Below are 19,596 nucleotides of genomic sequence, written 5' to 3'. Positions count from 1 at the left end.
TTCTCGCGGAACCGGGGATTGAACTCAGGCCCTCACACTTGCCAGGCAAGCACTTAGTCTACTGAGCCATCTCCCCAGCCCATAACATTATTGTATGATACATTTTTTCACAATTAATTTTTAATTATTCTTTAGTTTCTTCCATAGGAAACTGATCTAGCTTCCTCTAGCCAAAACTCTTACCCTAAAACAACACTATAAAGAACAACAACAAACACCCTGATGCTACGAAGTGGACACTGACTAAGTCTGTTAACATTTTAAACAAAGAATCTGAAGATGCAGCTCTTAATTCTAATCCTACTGTGAACTGTCCAGGTGTCTTTGGTCTGTGGAAACCGCATCTTTCAAATCAACAGATTATATCAATGCTGTCCACTAGTCACATGTGCATTCAAATTTCAATTAGTTAAAATGAAATAAATTTTGAAGTTGAATTCTTAAGAAGCTTTAGCCCTACTTTAAGAATTAAATAGTTACATGTTAACAGTAGCTATCATATAGGACAGAGTTTATTTGCTGTGAGATAAGGTCTCCCTATGTAGGTCAGGCTGGCCTGGCCTATGACCCTCCTGCCTCACTCTCCTCACTGCTGGGGTTTCACGCATGACCATCATGCCTGGTGGACGGCATAGATTACAGAGTACTTTCATCACTACAGAAGGTTCTATTGAACAATCTAGACTAAATGGTTTTTGAAGTATACTTCAACAAGAAGTTCAATGACATTAAAAAATCATGCTTTAAACTATCCCTTCTGCTCTGTGCAGCTACAATTGAAGGTATAAGGATCACAGACATTTACACTTATTTAAAAAAAAAAAATTTACACTAAAAAAAGACACTCAAGAAATCAGACTAAAACTTAAAGACTGTTTATCAGGACTTCTCTTACCCACCTGCGCTTTCCATACATCACTTTTCCAAACTGCTTTCGTAGCACCTAGCAAGGGGTAGCAAGTCATTTTAGTAACTGTGTCTAAGTAGGAAAACATCAAGTGATACATACCCAGGCATGTTTCCTCCAGGCCCAATGAAGGTCTTGAACATTAAGTTAAAAGGTACAGGGGGTGAAAGGTCATTTCCAGTGCTTGGGGACTTGACATTGTAGTTCACAAAAAGATCCCCAAGTTCTTGTTGTCCATAGTTATCAAGCTAATGAATATGTCAAGAAAATAATCAGTATAAAAACAGAGAAAAGACCTAAGATAACGTTACATATAATTCCATTCATCCAGCGCTACACCTCACACAAAATTCAACATCAGCTATAACCTAACCTCAGTGTATCTGTATGTTTCAAACCGTAACTAGTTTATACACTTTGTATTTCTCAAGAGAAAAATACAAAACTTTTCAGGGACTGACAACACATTACTGCCATTTCACAATGAAAAAAAAAAGGAAGATATCTTTGTTCAATTGTAGCTTAGTAAGAATCTGAAACCATATACTTAAATAACTTTTCAAAAAAACACTCTGAACAAATAGAAGAGGTACATTTCCTTGCCTAGTAACTACACACCACACCCAACCTCTTTTACCCCTTGATTTTAAGCTCCTTAAAGGTAGAAACTGCATCCTATTAGTCTCTGCATTTACCAGGGTCCTGTCCATTCTATACATTGATAATGTGGTGGTTGATACATTGTGTCAACTTGAGGGGTCAGAAGCTTAGTCAAACTGATGGGAAGGTTCCACCCAGGGCGAGAAGGGTCTGCCCTAGAGCAACTCAGCACTTAAAGGGTATATGAAGGGGTTGAAGAAGGATCTTCACAAGCCACTTGCACTTCCTTGGAGGAGCTTGATTGTGGCAGCTGCACCATTTCAAAAGAGCTCAGATCTTCGCAGCTGCTGCTCCTCCTCTGCTCTTTGCTGTTTTCTGCCGCCATGAACTACTGCCATCTGCCTTGCAGCCAAAAGAGTACGGACTGAAATCTCTACTAACTATAAGCTAAATAAACCTTTCCTTTCTTAATTTTGGGCGTTGGTATTTTGTCCCAGCAATGGGAGACAGATGGTCAATGACAAATCCTATAAAATGATATATGAGGTCCAGTTGTTGAGAATTTCAAATGACTATGACAAGCCATCCAATAAAAACCTTAAAAGCCTCCCAATAGAAACAAAATATTTCAATAAATCAACTTATCACCACATGGACCAAAGCTCTGAGAAAGACCTAGGTATATCTCCAGCACTACCATTTATGGGTCATCTGACTTAAGACTGAATTCTGATGAAATGTCTGGGAGCTTGTTTATTTGGTTAAATGGGCAGCACAGCATCTACCCCACTAAGAAGTGCTACTATGAAGATTAAATAAAATATATAAAGTACTTAGCACAGAACCTGGCACACAGAACCTATTTAGTAAAGGGAACCTTTGTTTCCATTATAAAATCAAAGGGCATTTTCACTCCAAAAATACCCAACTCACACTAACCAAATGTTCGAGATGTGAACACACAATTTAAAAAATTTAGTCTTCAAGGCTCTTCTTCTATGCACTTTCTCGGGTGAATTCTCAAAATACTATGAATCAATAAGGAATCTATTCCAGTAACATCAAGAAACGAATACGATATCTATAAACCAATCTCCCTGCTTAAGAAGAAAGTGAGAGTCTGAGAAACATCACTTTTTAAGTAGTTTGAGAAGTATCGTGTTTCTCAATAAAACAAATGAGGGCCAAGCAGATGGCTCAGTAGAATAAGCGCTTCCCTGGCAAGCGCGAGAGCCTAAGTTCAATCCCTGGTTCTGCCAATAAATAAATAAATAAAAATAAAAATAAAAAATAAATAAAACAAATGAAAGAAGAAATCAGAAAGTAAAAGATTCTGAGGATACAGAGAAGAATCTAAATCTCTACACAGGGGAATCTGGTATTATCTAACAAAACTGTATTTGCATTTTTGACCCAGGAATCTCATCTCCAGGAGGCTGCCCCAAAGATAAAATAGCAAAAACATGAAAGACTTTAAGCACAAGATTATTCCACACAGCGCTATCTACAAAGGTACAGATGAGAAATAACACAAATATCCATCAATAAAAAACTGGTGACATAAACTACAGGAACATAAAGAGGAATTATATGGCTATAAAGCAGAATAAAGAATACCTTGTATGCTGCTATGGAGACCCCTCTGTGATATTTTGTTATGTAAAAAATACTATGGCAGAGAAAAGTATGGAATTCTATCATGCACCTCAAAAGGAAATGGATAGAGAGTCAGACAGGCATAGATATAGATATAGATATAGATATAGATATAGATATAGATAGATATATACATAAAATTGCTTATGGGATCAGAGGGAATAAGGACAGACATTAGTTCTACTTGAATATACCTTGCTTTTTAGATTGAATTTTGCAGCTGTGAAAATTTGATGTAATTATACAATAAGTATTAAAAATGAAAACCTAAAACCTGAAAGCAAAACACATACACATAGCTAACCGACGACCTAACTACAGAAAGATGTCAAGTGATTTTAAATAAAATTATGTATGCTGGCATATCCTTTTGGAAAACAAAAGAGCAAAAAGAATGTTTAAATTATTGTTAATATTCATACAGTTGATGGTGGTATTAGGATTGTTACTGTGATACATTGTGTATTGCAAAAAAATAGAATTTTTGGTATGAGTTGAGAAAAAGATTCAAGATTAATAAATAAAAACATAAACTTTAAGTAAAATAGAAATATTAATTCATGATAATTATACCTTAAAAAAATACCAATTCCTTAGCTCAGCCTACTGAAAAGTTCTAGAACCAACGTCCATTGATAAGGACCAGGGCTCCTTGGAGGAACGGCTCATTGCATGTCTGAAACAGGAAATACACCAGCTGAACCTGTAATTATTTTGTCACGACAAAAAACAAGGAAGTTATCAGACTTATAGCGCTCCATCAAAAGGATTCAGTAGACAGCTCCTGAGAGCTAAAGATTGGACAATTTAACCCTCAATAAGGTAGTAACTGAAGCTAACTGAAAAAGATCAAATATTTTAATCTGTAAGTTTATAACAGAGAAGGAAAGAAAAGAGGGTGAGGCAGGCAGGATCTTACTATGCACTTCTGAACGACGCTAGGCAACCAACAAACTAAAACAGATTCAGGCAGAGAGCACGGGACATCTATTCTCACTTCTCTTCACAGTGTCTCAGACAAACAGATCACAGAAAGTTTTCCCAATTTCTGTTTTTCCAAAGCAATAAAAGAACCAATCATTTTGGACGCCAGTCAATTAATGTATCTAGACAATGGCCATCATGTTCAGAAGTACATAAGCCACTGACTTCTGGGCAAGCCTCTAAATCTAATACAGAAACAGATGAAAAGGTTTTTTGCTTTTTAGGGAAGGGTCTACAGGGTGTTCAGGGTCTCACTACTAGATCTGACTTGTAGGGATCCGCCTGTTTACAGCCTCGCAAGTGCTGGAATTACAGTTGCACACCACCACGCCCAGTCTCAATTGTCCTCTCAGTGCTCCCTGGCGGTGGGGCCAGCACGGAAGGCCTGGGGATGGAATCCCTGGTCCCTGTGCCTGCTTGCAGGCACTTTAATCTGCTGAGCTATTTGGCTGGCTCTATACATGAAAAGTTTTAACATCACTATCACGATACAATCAGCCAGGAGAACACAGTGACTAATATATGATGGTATTAAAATTATTAATATTTCCCAAGCTATAGCACTATGCTTCACTTTAAAAGAATTTTTATCTTTTAAATAGATACATATATGTATATAAATATATATACATACATATGTACAATGAAATTTATAGATGTAATAAAATTGTCTAAAATCTGCAAAAAAGGGGAGAAGCCACAAAAGATTAAAAAAATTGAAAAGATTTGATGACACTAGAGCAAATGTTTATTATATTTTCTACTTTTATGTTTTAGAGTTTTCATTTCAGAAAGTATAAAAATGAGTTTACAAACTAGTACATTCAGAGATGGGTTAGCCAAAATGGACAGAGAAAAGAAATGAGAATTAATCCTAAGCTATTAAATCCGCTTAACAGAAATATTACCCCTATTGTCTTAGTTACTTTACTCTTCTCTCATTGCTGGAACCCGACACTCAAAAAGAAGGAAGGAAAGGTTTATTTAGCTCACAGTTACTGGAGGTTTCAGTCCATACCCAGCTGGCTCCACAGCAGCAGCAAAGAGCAAGAGCAAGCAAGCTCAAGGAGGAGCAGCAGCTCAGGCAGCTAGCTTCTCTTTGGACCTTACATTGTAATGCAAATTCCCTGCCCCAGGGCAGGTGCACCATCCACAGCCACAGTAATCCATCACAAACTCCAAAAGCCACCCCAAGACTGCATGAGATTTTGGGGGGACACCTAGACACAAACCATAACACCTATCACAAGTGACCGTGCTTCTGCGCCAAAAAGAAGTCAACAGCAGGACAAGGTGCAGCAGGCACTGTCATGCGCTCAGACAGTAGATGGGCTTCGGCAGAGTCCACTTCCACCATCTCCAGATACTACTCCAGTTCCCATGGGTTACCTTTCACTGAGGACAGACAGCTGTGTATGTGCACACACGCAGCGCACGCACACACACATACACACACACACACACACACACATATGCTCTCCTCAAAAAAAAGGAAAAAAGAAAACAGAAGTGCTCTAACTATAAACTATGACTCATCAAATCAAGTATTTGTAAATTCCAATTAAATGCATGAAAAATGAATGAAACCATTACAACCAAAGAAAACCAAAGAATATACCCACCAAGCTTTAGAAAGCTTGAAATTCTGATTAAGAAATACAAGGATTTATAGGTAACTAGAGGCATCTTTCATTTATTTCTAATAAAGCTCAAGCCTTTGGAAAAAGGAAATAAAATAAATGTGTGGCTAAAAAGGTGTCAAAATACAAGGAGTGATTTTCCAAATCAGGAGCTTCAAGCAAGGGATTAAATGTACTTCACAGGTACCAAAATAAATGGATGGATGATCTACCAGTCAGATTAAGAAAGATTCCAAATTAAATGAAGAAAAGAATTTCTCAGTTAATGTTGGAAGCCTATGTATCACAGAGAAAAATTAGCAAGTTTAAAAACAATTATGCCAACAATGGAAGCTTCCAGTAACTTCCAAGAAAAAAAAACTGTGAAATGTTAGAAGCCCTATATTCAGCTTCAAATATATCAATACAAAGAAAACACAGCACTGAAATGCAAGAGGTAAGCCGTGGTGGCCTGTATGACTACACATGGTATTGTGGAAATACATAGTTGGTGTAAAGGGACCACTTGGCTGACGAGATAGGAAACCAGCAGCATGTGTAATAACATAGACACGAGGATGTTCCTGGGAAGAGGATGTGCAGACTTCAATGTAAAACTTTCCTTTAACCAGTGCTGGGGATTGCACCCAGCGCCTTGCACATGCTGGGCAAATGCTCTACCACTGAGCTGTATCCACAGGTCCCTCACCAAACTGCATCTGTGGCCAACCCCCAACCTACACCAAAGATTAAGAACTACTGAAAAAGAAGGTATTCTTGGTAAGAGGGCCAGAATAAATTATCTCCATTTTGCTATTCTTACATTTGTCAAATTAAGTGCAATTTATAAAATTTTAGGATAGGCAAACTGAAAAAAAACAAGGGCAGAAAAGTTATTAAGAATAACAGCACTAAGTCAAGGGTTAGTCACCAAAGAGGAAGAAAAAGGAGACTCTATGGCCTGAAAGAAGCACACTGCACTTCTTTAAATGGTGGCCAGGATCAACAGGACATGGAATTTAACAGTTATCACATGGAAAAACACAGCCCTGCCCATGTCGCTCTGAGAGCATCTCTAAAGTCCTCACCTGGGGCCGGTGAGATAGCTCAGCAGAGTAAGTGCCTGCTTAGGCAAGCACAGGGTTCAATCCCCAGCAGCACATGCTATGTCAGCTTCGCCCCTGGGCGTGCTGAGCCAGCCACTGCGACCGGCATAGTGGTGCACACCTGTAATGCCAGCACTGGGGAGGCTGAGGATCATTACGAGTCCCAGCTGCACAGTGAGACCCTGTACCAAATTCAAAAGAAAGAAAGAGAGAGAGAGAGAGAGAGAGAGAGAGAGAGAGAGAGAGAAAGAAGGAGGAGGAGGAGGAGGAGGAAGAGGAGGAAGAGAAGGAGGAGGAAGGGAGGGAAGGAGGGAGGGAGGGAAGGAAAGTCGGAAAGACAGACAGACAGACAGACAGACAGACAGACAGACAGTCAATCAGTCAGTCGGTCCTCACCTGGGCCAAGACACTTTCCATCTCTGATTTCTTCTCAGCAGAGCACTTCTTATCAGACATCAATTTCTGTAAATGAGCTACAAGAACAGAGTTGACCTGTATCATTGTCACTCAATGGGAAAAGGACTTCTGAATTTCAATGTTGGACAATTAAAAAATAAATGTAAAGTCTATGTTAATTTATACGAATGCTACAATTGACTTTATTGGGACAGTTACAGTACTGTTTCGATTTATTTGCTAATTAGATAACTTTTCTGTATTTAACTAAAAACCTGTATATAACTTTTTAAAATAAGGGGTTTGCTCTGTATACTTATGATCCATGTACTTTACTGTTATTGTTCATACAAAAAAGGGAAAATCTTGAGAAAAAGTTCAATCTAATTTAAACCCCACTTTAGATCAATCCTACTTGAAAGAGATGAACAATCATACCTTTTAATAGATGATCAGCCCGAAAACACTCTCCATTTTTTACGTCTTTCACCATGAAGTCAGCAAATTTGTCTACATGGCCAGAGGTCCTAAGGTAACAAATGCCAAGGCAATCTGTCATTCTCATGCAAACCAATACACAGATGCAGTGGTACCTCCGTTCAGCAATGCTTTTGTTTGCAAAAAATTTGGTTTGCAAGAAGCATTTGGAAAAATTTTTTCGTTTGCAAACTGCATTAGGTGACTTACGACCACAGCCATCTTCCCCACACAAAGGTAAGCGTGGCCATCTCTTCCAAAATCATAGAATAAATTAAGTTCACACACTGAGGTACCACTGTACTCTTAAGGCAACCTACACACACAACGTTTGCCCATAGTTCATATCTGGGTATCTCAAGGGTGGAAATTCTCTCCATGACAAAATGGTAGTACGCGCCAGAGAAAATTCTTCTGCAAGCCAATTCCTATCTTCTCCCCAATTCCTATGGGAAGAAAGACATTAGCTACCTTATACTTTCTCACAGACTGCAACAAAGTCTGTACTGCATTTTAGGAACAATTAATTCATTCTTATGCCACTCTTATATGTGACATAATAAAAGCAAAAATCATCTGGAATTTGACTGGGCAAGAACTCATGATGGCTCAGATAGACACTGAACCTCAGAGAGCGCTTTCTGCACTGAAACTTGTAACAACCCTGATAAATCTCACTCGGTTCTTATTGCTGGGACAAGTACCTAAAAATATTAGGGGAAAAAAAAAAGAGAGAAGAAAAAAGGTTTTAAAAATAAAATAAATAAAATTAAAAAAAAAAAAAAAGGAGCCCTCATCTTATAGACCTATCACTAGAAATTTCTCTCCTCTTAATTGGCTGAAAACGTCAGAGGAATCTACAAGTGCTAATAATAAAAATTACCTCTTTACTAGGCAAAATTAAATGAATAATGAGGCTACAAAATGATAAGAATTCCTCTGTCAGTTACTGAAATCCTGTACTATTTGGAAGAAATAATTTTTAAGTTCCTGCACTGAAAGTTCAATAAAACAATAAACTATCAAAATTACAGATAAACCTTTGTTCAGAACTTCTGAAAACTTAGACTGAGGAGACAATCAGATACATTCAAAAACCCACAAATAATTCTGATGTGAAATGCAATCAGAATTCAAAGCACCTTAGATGAATGCAATACAGTACTAACTAAATTAGGGCCCATCCATCAACAGAACACTATGCTGTCTTTAAACATATCGTAGATAAATATTTACTTGCATGAGTAAATGTTCACTTACATTGAATAAAAAAAAAAAGCAATGTGGTAACAATTCAAATAAACAAGAACATACAGGGAAAAAACAGTGGACACACAAACAATTTTAAAAGGCTACCCATGAGTAATAAGAATATATTTTCAGTTTCGCTGCATTTTCCAGATTTTCTGAATGCCGACAGCTTTTGACATTATCAGAAAGTTGGTTAAAAATGCATAATAAAGAACTTCCACCTCGAAGTTGGGTCTTACTTCAAAACAGGCTCAGGGGTGAGCATGGTGCAGTCAATCTCCAGGATCTGCTCCTCTTGAATAAAGTGCTGCCTCCACGTCTGAATAATGTTGTTCTTCAAAGCACATCCAACTGGCCCAAAGTCATACAAGCCACTGACACCTACAGAATACAAGAGGAAAGTATGCACTTTGCTTGTCATACTGAGTAAGTGACAGCAAGGCACAAGAAACTGACACACTTTAACACCTCACAGATGAGGTGTGGCAGTCTAAAAGCGTCTTTAAAGCCCACAATTCAAGCCCCTCTGACAGAAGTAAAACTTTAAAAGCTCTTACTCCAAAATTTCTCCCATATGCTTTTATTCAGGAAACAGAATGGAAAAGAAGATAATTTTCTGCCACAGAAAAAAGAAAATAATTTGATGACAATGATCTATCATTTCAGCCCCTAGTCCTCACATTATTCTTAGGTACCTGAGTCAGTTCAAATCTCAAGAAGCTACTAACATTTAGAGATTTCCTTACCCGAACCAAAACCAGGTTGCAGGGGCCAAGTACTAAAACGCACCACTGACAGGATTTTGGCTGAGTGTGAAGTCTAGCATCCTACATATAATCAATGAATGAGAATCACTTGTACCACTCTGCAGCATGATCTATCCACTCACCTACCAGAGAGCGTTCTCTCCTGGCAGATGCCCAGGAAGAAGAACCCAAGGCCTCTGTTTTACCACCGCCCTTGTGCAGAGCTCACGACAGAACCAGCCAGCACGCCCCGGTCCTCTACTGCTCTTAAGTCCCCGGTACATTTTAGGAAGAGTGCATGACTATGTAATCATGTGAATGAACACATCACATGCTTAACAGCTGGGTCCCCAATAGATCTCTACATCCTAAGGGGGGCGGGGGAGGAGTCTTCCAGAGTAAAGAGGGTGGCCAAAAAATAAGCACTACACCCAATGGTGACTATACACAAACGAAAACAAAATATCTACCCCCTGCTTTACGTGCCTGACACCATACATGCTACATGGCAAGCCATGCTCTTGAGCTAAACTCAGTACCAACGCAACCGTCCTCGCACCAATCCCTACCTCCATAGATAGCAAAAGCTTGATCATAGAAAAACCTCCTCTTCAACGTATCTTCCATTTTTGATCTGTCCACAATATCATCTTTGGGCTGTAATGCCAGCTCCTGCAGAAGGGTAGATAAAAAACGTGTAAATGGAGAAGTGAGTGGGACTCTGAACCTGTAATTCGGAGGTTAGCTTAATACCCAGCAGAATTCAATATAAAATCTATCAGACAAGATTCTGAGAAGCAGAAAAGTTAAAAGTGAAAGCCTCAGTTTTCCATTTGTTGAGAGGCAGAAAACATACCTCTGCTTAATTATTTAGGAAAGTATATGATTTCCAGAATTGTAAGACTAAGCTTAGATAATAAGCAATATAAGCATGTCTGAATTTTTAGGGGATCACAGTAGTAAAATGGTGACTTGACTTCAATTTGGGGATTTAGCAGACATAAAAACAATAAAATCTTTATTTCCAGGCATGGGAGAATTCATAACTTCCTTCCAGAAATTCATGAGATACATTCCATCTAGGATTTAGCAGGAGGGAGGTCAAGAAGCTACAAGGCAAGAAAGAGAAGAAGTCATTCTTTGTTTCAAAATTAATTGTATTGGTGTATATAAGATACACACAATAACAACACTTATTTTACGAAATTTGTACCTGTATCTTGGTTCTTCCTTTAAAAAAAAAAAAAATGGAAAAGGCATCCTTAACAAAACAGATAAATCAACGATACCTTTTCCAGAAACTTTTCTAGACCTTTCGAAGAAATTTTAAATAAAGAAAACAATTCTAGGGGCTGGTGAGATGGCTCAGTGGTCTAAAGCACCTACTTAGAACAAGCTTAGCAAAGCACAGGGACTGTGGTTCAATCCCCCAGCACCACATGCCAGCCAGCCCTGCCCCCTGGTGGGCTGAGCTGGCCACACACACACACACACACACACATAAATAAATAAAATTAAAAAAAAAAACAAAACAAAACAATTCTATACCTACATCAGCATCCCCTTTCACCATCCCAGCGCTTACCTTTGCTTCCAGAACTCTCTTCCGGGCTTTGAGCTCAGCCACTGCTCTGTCTACATCTACTTGAGGTGCTTTATCTTCTTTCAGCTTTCGCACAAGATCTCCCTAGACAGCAAAGAGAATTTCACATTCAGGACTGGCTTCAGAAGTCAGGAAATTTAGCCGTGGGGGTGGGGTGGGGTGGGGTGGGGGGAGGGCCAGGGTTAAGATGGGATCTCACCGCCCTGCCGACGCTGGTCTAGAACTCCTAGGCTCAAGCGATTCCCCTGCCTCCGCCTTCTGGGTAGCTAGGACCATAAGGACGTGCATGGGATGTGTCTTTAAGTGCATCTCTAGGACAGTATCCATACAAGAATAATACAATTCAAGTGTTCATCATGAGAGACATCATTACAAACTGAAGGTCTCTGCCCTCAGCACTCACTATCCAGATAAATGTACAGACAAGTTCACAAATAACTGTACTCAAATAATGGATTTCAGAGTGGGGGTGGGCAGACGGGGAAAGCGGGAGAGGCACTGTGAAAAACCACCACAGAGATCGTATGAAAATGAATCACTAACAGAAAAAACCTCCTGGGACAGGTTCTATAGCAGATCAGACACAGCTGAACAACAAGCTAGCCACTGCGGAAGAGACCAACAGAAAATAACCAGCACAGTACGGAAGAGGTAAAAAATATGAGAGAAAGAGACAGGAAGGAGTCTAAGATTTCTCCAACCAGAATGCAGAAGAACAAAGAAAAACTGTAAGAGGCAACACTTGAAAAGATAATGACATAAAATTCCCTATAATTGCTCAGACACGCGGGAAGCACAATGGTGCATCCCAAATGTAGCAAACACAAGAAAATCTAAATACACAAAACAAAATCATACCCAGAAGAGGCTGTTCCAACAGAGCAGTCGCTTGTCTGCAGTCCAAAGTACCTATGTTAATATTAGACCTGGCTCCAAATTGCCCTACTGCACGCTACTCCTCTCTCATGTGCTAAGCCTTATTCTAAACACACCCCTCATCTGGGGGCTTTTCCTACCCAGTGCCTTCAATGATCACCCTCTCACCTGAAGGGGCTCCCCTGATTGGGTGACATCCTACCATACTCCCAAAGCACTGCTAATTACTCCAGCCTAGCAACTGCTCTGCAAGACACTTCCCTCCTGAAACTGCCTCTGGTAGAGGCTGATCTCTCCTTTGTTCCTGGAGAGTTGGCAAAGGGTCGGCCGCTCTCCTTCCTCACCTCTCTGTTCATCCTTCAAGTCCTTTGAAGGGCCCTCACCTTCCGCCCTTGCTGTCCTCCTCTGTCAAGCTCCCACCTACTCCCTTCATTCAAAGGCAGCCAGCTATTCAACAGAAATGGGTCAAGAGGTTAAAAAGCGGGACATACATTTGTCTGACCCTCCCCCCAAAACCTACATATGACCAGAAGTATTTTCCTACAGTTTTATCACAATGAATTTTCAGGGATGCATATATGCAAATGACTTAAAACTAAAGCTAGTTTGTTCAAATTTACAATGTGTTTATTTGTCAAGGGAAAAGCTTTTCATTATTTGAACAAACACAACATACCAAGAACAATGCTGCTGGTACCTAGGCGACTGTCACCATACACCATGATCAGCCCGTACTTACAGCAACTGCATTCACAGTAAACGCATGTCTAGGTGTAAGTACCTGCTAAGCTCATCACAGCTCCTCATGGCGTCACACCAGAAATCACATACTGAAACACGCACTGCTTCACTATAAATGTGTTCAAACTTACTTTGCATTCCTGTTATTGCCTTACCAATTCTTTTTTTTTTTTTTTAAATTTTATTTATTTATTTATTTGAGAGAGAGAGAGAGAGAGAGAGAGAGAGAGAGGCCAGCTCAGCCCACCAGGGGGCGGGCTGGCTGGCATGTGGTGCTGGGGGATTGAACCGCAGTCCCTGATGCTTTTGCTAAGCTTGTTCTAAGAAGGTGTTTTAGACCACTGAGCCATCTCTCCAGCCCTGCCTTACCAATTCTTAATCTATTATTCTGAGCTCTCTAGAGAAATGAACGTCCCAGTCACCCTCTACCTTCGTTTTGTCTTCCGTACAACACCTGAAATCACTGTAGATACACTGGCTTATTTAATTCACATGCACCTTAGGACAGGAATTGTGGCCCTCAAATGCTCAGTGACGGACATCACACCCAAACCTCGCACAGTCCCAGGCCCTCGGCATTCACTAACATCTCCTGGCTTAGCGGTTCCTTCCCTTCCCTACCTGTCAGGAGAGCTGGCTCCTATCCCACAGGTGTTCCCTGACAGTGCTGTTCACTGGAGAGCAGAAGCCTGACCTGAAGAGCCTTTGTTGGAAAGGGTGACAGGATCTCTCTCCTTCCGACTGTCAGAAGGAAGGCTTTTATTGAATGTCGTCATCCCATACTCCGCGTGTCAAGTACAAGCACGCTCTCAATTCCCGCCATTTTCTCCTGGAGCTCTCAGAAGACACTGCAAGCAAGGCCTTAGTGAACCGGTAGGAAGCACTGCAAATCCACTGTTCTGCATCACCTCTTTGTTTTCAGAATCAGGCACATACATTCAAACACCGGCTAGCTATCACAAGAAGTGGTTGAGAATGAGGATTCCAACATGGACTTCACCATCACTGATGTTCCAATGAAGAAAGAAAATAGTTTATTGTAAATAATGGAACAATTAAGTTTATATAGGTCCAGTCCTTAGAAGAATTGCAGGTGATCAAAGCAAGGAAAGAAAGTACTTCAGGATTCCTATTTCTAATTACTGTCCACTTTTTGCTTCACCACTTAACTGTACTTTGGGCATTTTCATGCATGCATTAAATGAAAATGAGGTGAACTATCAAGATCTTTAGACTAACCTGCAGGAACATCAACTAACCAGAATATAGCTCAGTGGCACAGTGCCCACCTGGCAAGTGCAAGGTCCTGACTTCGATTCCTGGTATAAAAAAAATAAAAAATAAATAAATAAATAAAATAAAAATAAAAATAAAATGCTTAGCTCCTGGATAAATTATTGCCATTAAGATTAAAGCCTGAGGGCTGGCCAAATAGCTCAGGGGATTAAAGCACCTGCAAGCAAGTGCAGGGGCTGCGGGTGCAATCCCAGGCCTGTCTTGCCGGCCCTGCCCCTGGAGCAAGCTGAGATGGCAACTGAGACTGGGAATGGTGGCATGTGCCTGTAGTCCCAGCTCTTGGGGGGCTGTAAACAAGCAAATCACTATGAGTCCGATCTAGTAGTAAGAACCTGAACACTCTATAGACCCTTCCCTAAATTACAGGAAAAAAAAAAAAAAGTGTATACATCTAAGTAGAAGATTCTGCTTAGGATTACAAATTCATCTCATATTTCTAAATATTTCATACCTACTGACAAAAACTTCATATAATTTTCATTTTCTCTTTTTAGATTAAGTAGGACCTTTAACCAGCATTCTTAGTTTAAAAAACACAGAGCAAAATCCAAAGCTCCTCACACTGTCTTCTCTACTACTAAGATTCAAGTTTTACTCTCAGTTTCAGTTAAAACACACACACATATACAAACAAATGCTAAAGCATACACTGTTATCCACACATCTATTACTATCTTACTGACTTAGACAGTGTATTGCCATTTAAAGACTCCTCTAAGAAATCATCTTAAAAGATTTTCTATCCTCTTACCAAATTCAGGAGACACAAATTCTCTTATCTAGGTTCAAAATGCTATCACATTGACAATCTTAAGAAAGTAGACGAGCTGCACACCAGCCACAGTCTGACAGAACCAGCACCCCAAGAGCCGAGAGCAGTGGTGCACATGGTAATCCCAGCTACTCGAGATGGACAAGAGTTCACAAACTGAAGCCTGCCTAGGCAACTTAGTGAAAGCCTTTCTCAAAATAAAAAATAAGGGGCTGGGTACATAACTCAATGGTAGAACCCTTGCCTAGCATAGACAAGCACCTGAACTAGATTTCCTGCTACTGTAAAAGAAATCAGCAACGATCAGTTCAGAATAATATCTAACAGTCTTACCAAGAACTTAACACAAACTCAGACAGCACTGTCTACACTTCACACAAAATTCCATTTTACTGTTTAAAACTCCATTTCCATTGTGTAGATGAAGAAGTTGGGCTAAAGGTTAAATCATTTGTCTAAGGTTACCAGCTAAGAACAGCAATGTGGGATGTAACCTCTGGGTGTAACTTAAGACCTGTGCTCAGCATTAGAAGGCTATCCTGCACCAGTATTTGATCATCAGCAAACAAAAGAATGGCACAGTTATGGAAAAAAAGCAGGGGTATAAAGAAAGCTCACCTAGCAGCTCTTCAGAACTCTGCCTGTCTTGACAATTACTAAGTGCATCATCAGACTTTTTTATATTTTTATTATTTTTTAATGTATTTAGTACAGGGTCTACAGGGCCCTCACTACACAGATCAGACTTAGAGTGATCCTCCTGTTTTCAGCCTCCCAAGCACTGGGATTACAGGTGCTCGCCACCACACCCAGTCTCAATCACTGTCTCAGTGGGGAGGGGGGGTTGGGGGGGCGGGGTGCACAGTATAGTACACCTGGGATCGAACCCTGGTCCCTGTGTTCTGCCTAAGCAGGTGCTTTAGTCCGCTGAGCTATCTAGCCAGCCCGGTCTTCTTTTTTTTTTTTTTTTTAATCCTTCTTGGTTCTGTTTCTCTACAATAGTGTCATCTGGAGAGCCTAGAGCTCCATCCACCCAAATCATTTCAGAACTGTGGCTTCGGTCCAGACACTGACACCAAAACACCTCACCCCAGCTCTACAGCATTTTCTGTCTGAACCTCCAGATCAGGGAAAAAGGCACTGCCTTGCACCCAGAGAAATTAAGACACATTTCCTCAATCACTAATCTCACATAACATTTAGACAAAGCCAAAGAGAAAGAAAAGCAACGCAGCTTAACGGTTAAATGTGAAGGGTAGATAAAACGCGATGACTAAGGCAAAGTACCTTTTGGGGTATAGGCCAAATGCAGTCATGAAGGCCAGAGGCAGAGTGCAGAGGACAGAAGAATGAGTGGAAAATGAGAAAGCCGATACAGGGAGAAGCCTGGGCTGTAGCCCAAACAACAGGCCAGGGGACGGGAGCTTCTGAGGAACTGTCTCACAAAGTGGCCCAAACCCATCTGCATGCATAGCAACCAGATGTTATGGACCCCTAATCAGCAGTTCTAGAACTCTGCGGTCTCAACACCCTGTTTTACTGTTAAGAATCACTGAGGACCCTCAAACTTTGGTTCATGTGGGCTACTGACAGTTACTTTTGTTTACGCGAGTACAGCCAGTTCTCGGTTTAACCACTGTTCAACACACAAGTCCCGGATGGAATGATGGTGATACATTCAGTAGAAACTACTTCGGTTTTGAGCGTCTGTCTTCTCCCAGGCCAGAGCCCTTCTCAGGAGTGGGCCCCAGTGAGCAGGGCTTCCAGTCAGCCACACGATCCCGTAGGTAAACAGATACACTCTACACTCACTCTCTGTGACAGAGTGCACAGGGACAGCGTACTGTGTTGCGAAGGAAGGATACTCTTCAGTAGATTAAGTCAAACACATTTTCAGCAATCTCTTTATAAGTACACCAGTGTATGTTTTAGAAATTAAAACAGAAACCTTAAACCTGGTGTGGTAGCAGGAGATGTTACAATCCCAGCACGGTGGGAAAATCAGGCAAGAGGATGGCAAATTCTGCAAACTTGAGATCAGTCTGGGCAGCTTCACTGAGTAAGAAAGACACTGTCTCAAAATTAAAAAATACGCTTTTTAAAAAGACTGAAGGCATATAGCTCAGTATAATTTCCATACATACAAACGCAGAGTTTTTACCAAGGCCTCATCTCTTACCATCACATATCCCTCATTTGGAAAATTGGCTCTATGAATTACGCAGCTCTCACCAACATTAATCCGTTTAAAATACACATCCCAGATTTGTAAATACTAACACTTATCAAGGTCTTTAAATACTGTGAAGCTGCAAATCTGAAAGTTAACTGGTTTTTTTAACTTTTTAGAAAATGTATTTAGTACAGGGTCTCCACAGATAGGACTTGTAGTGATCCTCCTGTTTTCAGCCTCCCAAGCGCTGGGATTACAGGAGCACGCCACCACACCAAGTCTCAGTCAGGTCTCAGTGTGAGCCGGAGGCAGGGCAGGTACAGCAGTCCGGGGATCAAACCTCAGTCCCTGCATCTGCCTAAGCAGGTGCTTTAATCCACTGAGCTATTTGGTCAGGCCCTGAAAGTTAACTGATGAAAGTTTTCCAAAATTCTTTTAACCGGGGATTGAACTCAGGCCCTTGTGCTTGCCAGGGAAGCGTTTATTCCATTGAGCCATCTCCCCGGCCCCACAAAATTCTAAAATCTCCCTCCCAAAGGCTTGGAGCACAAATATTACCCACTGGTTTTTTGTTTTAAATGACAGGTTCAATTCATTCAATTTCCAAATCAGCAAATTTATATGCAATGCATAGCATGAACTTAAAAATTCATCACCTTCAATATCCCTCCCTAGAAATCTTCAACTGCACAAACTTCAGTTTGTGGAAAAAATGTAAAAGGGACAGAGAGGACTGTCTCATTTCCCTATATGTAAATAAAGGAGTTCAGATAGACAAGCGTTAGATTCCTTCTGCCACTGGCCTCAGAATGATTCAAAGTTCCAGCCAATTAACTTAATAGATGTATGGCCTTGCAAAATGATGAAAGAAGCCAAACTAAAGTACATAAATTAACTCACGTTGAGGAAAATGTTTTTAAAGGTCAAAAAAAAAATGAACAAACCAAGATAAACAATACACAAAACATACACAGCAATACCCTAGACAGGAGCAGCATGGAAAAACTGCTCCACAATCCACGTTAACTGCAGTTAACTGGATCCAATCCACGGATGGACAATTTGCACTGCAGTTCCAGGCTAACGTGGCAGAGGGAGGGGCTTTGGTTTTTTTTTTTTTTTTCCTCCAAATTAGATGTATTCTCCCTTCTAAGAAAAAGCATTAAAAAAAATCAACAATTAAGACAAAGAAGCCACACCTAACTTAATTTGGGGAGTGGAGAAAGAGAATAAGCATAGTGTTCAAATGCCAACAAAGAAAAAGAAAGAAATTAAGTCCATAATAGTATTAAACTAGGCGCAAACTAGAAGAAAACAGAGAATGCAAAGTGACAGGCTTTACAGACTCTGCAGCAGCTATGCTCCAATGAATTATTCCCGAGAGGGTTCCACCCTCCACAGCTAGGGCAAATGATTGCATCAGGCGCTAGCGCAGGAGAAACCCGTTTGGTGTTCATTAGAGTTGGTCCTGGATCCCCAGCGTCCCACTGCAGGCTTCTGGCCCTACCTCACTGGGTCTGAGAATCACCTGAAATACTTTTCCCAGTCCTCTCTACAATGGGATCTCCTGCTGAGCCCTTGGGAAAGGTGGCCCGTACACAATCACCACTAAACCTCTCCCTTCCGCAAAATCCAACTTGAAAATGTTCCACAATCAGGGATGGCTTCACCAAATAAATCAGCATATTTACAGTTTACCAGGTTTACGAACTGAAAGCTCACTCGTTCCAGCTGGCCTTTTCAGAAGCCAGAAAACATGACAGGAGCGAAGGACAATGACTTCACATCCTAATGGGGGGGGGGGAGTTCGACACCTTCCCAAACCCACGTTTCAACTTTTTTTTTTTCTCAGCCGATCACGCGGTTAACAAAGCACTGAAGGGAAGAAGATGAAAAGGAGCAAACCTCATCCAAAGCATCCTGAAGATGAGTCTGACCGCCGGACAGAAGAAGCGGCGGGCTCAGCTCTGCAGGGACCAGGGTCAGGACCGAGACCCGGGCCACCCAGGGCGCGCTGAGCGCACAGCAGAGCCTGGGAAACCCAAGCTAAGGTAACGCAGTGAGGACAGACCCCAGCCCGGGGACGCGGACCGGGAACACAGGACAGATCGGGAGGGGATGCTGTCCCGCCCGGACGAGGGAGCCATCGCCCAGGGTCCGCCTAGGGAAGGCGGCCGACCCGGGCGCTAGGGTCCGAGCAAGGGAAGAGGGAAGAGGGTGCCGCGGAGGACGAGCAGGGCAGCCGCGGGCGAAGGCGGCGGGCGCTGGACGCGCGGAGCCGGTACCTGCTGGCGCACGGCGAGCCTGAGCGGAGCCAGCACCTCCTCGGCCCCGGCGCCGTCCATGCTGCTCCGGGAAGCGGCGGCGGGAACCGGGGTCCGGGCGCGGGCGGG

At 41.3% G+C, this 19,596-nt stretch overlaps 1 protein-coding gene across 1 annotated transcript in view; it reads right to left on the bottom strand.

Moving 5' to 3' along the window:
- The window catches only part of Gars (glycyl-tRNA synthetase), a 41,589-nt gene extending 21,999 nt beyond the window's left edge, over positions 1–19,590 (bottom strand). Inside the window, exons 1-7 of the mRNA XM_004626520.2 lie at positions 19,489–19,590; positions 11,328–11,429; positions 10,312–10,414; positions 9,236–9,377; positions 7,707–7,795; positions 7,269–7,345; positions 1,010–1,155 (exon numbers count right to left, since the gene is read on the bottom strand). Of these exons, the coding sequence (XP_004626577.1) occupies positions 1,010–1,155; positions 7,269–7,345; positions 7,707–7,795; positions 9,236–9,377; positions 10,312–10,414; positions 11,328–11,429; positions 19,489–19,548 (719 nt within the window). The 5' untranslated portion in view covers positions 19,549–19,590. The remainder of the gene's footprint in view (positions 1–1,009; positions 1,156–7,268; positions 7,346–7,706; positions 7,796–9,235; positions 9,378–10,311; positions 10,415–11,327; positions 11,430–19,488) is intronic.
- Between the last annotated feature and the right edge of the window lie 6 nt (positions 19,591–19,596).

Source organism: Octodon degus, unplaced genomic scaffold, assembly GCF_000260255.1.
Source record: "Octodon degus isolate 3935 unplaced genomic scaffold, OctDeg1.0 scaffold00015, whole genome shotgun sequence".
Lineage (NCBI taxonomy): Eukaryota > Metazoa > Chordata > Mammalia > Rodentia > Octodontidae > Octodon > Octodon degus.
This window is presented reverse-complemented; position numbering and strand designations above follow the sequence as displayed.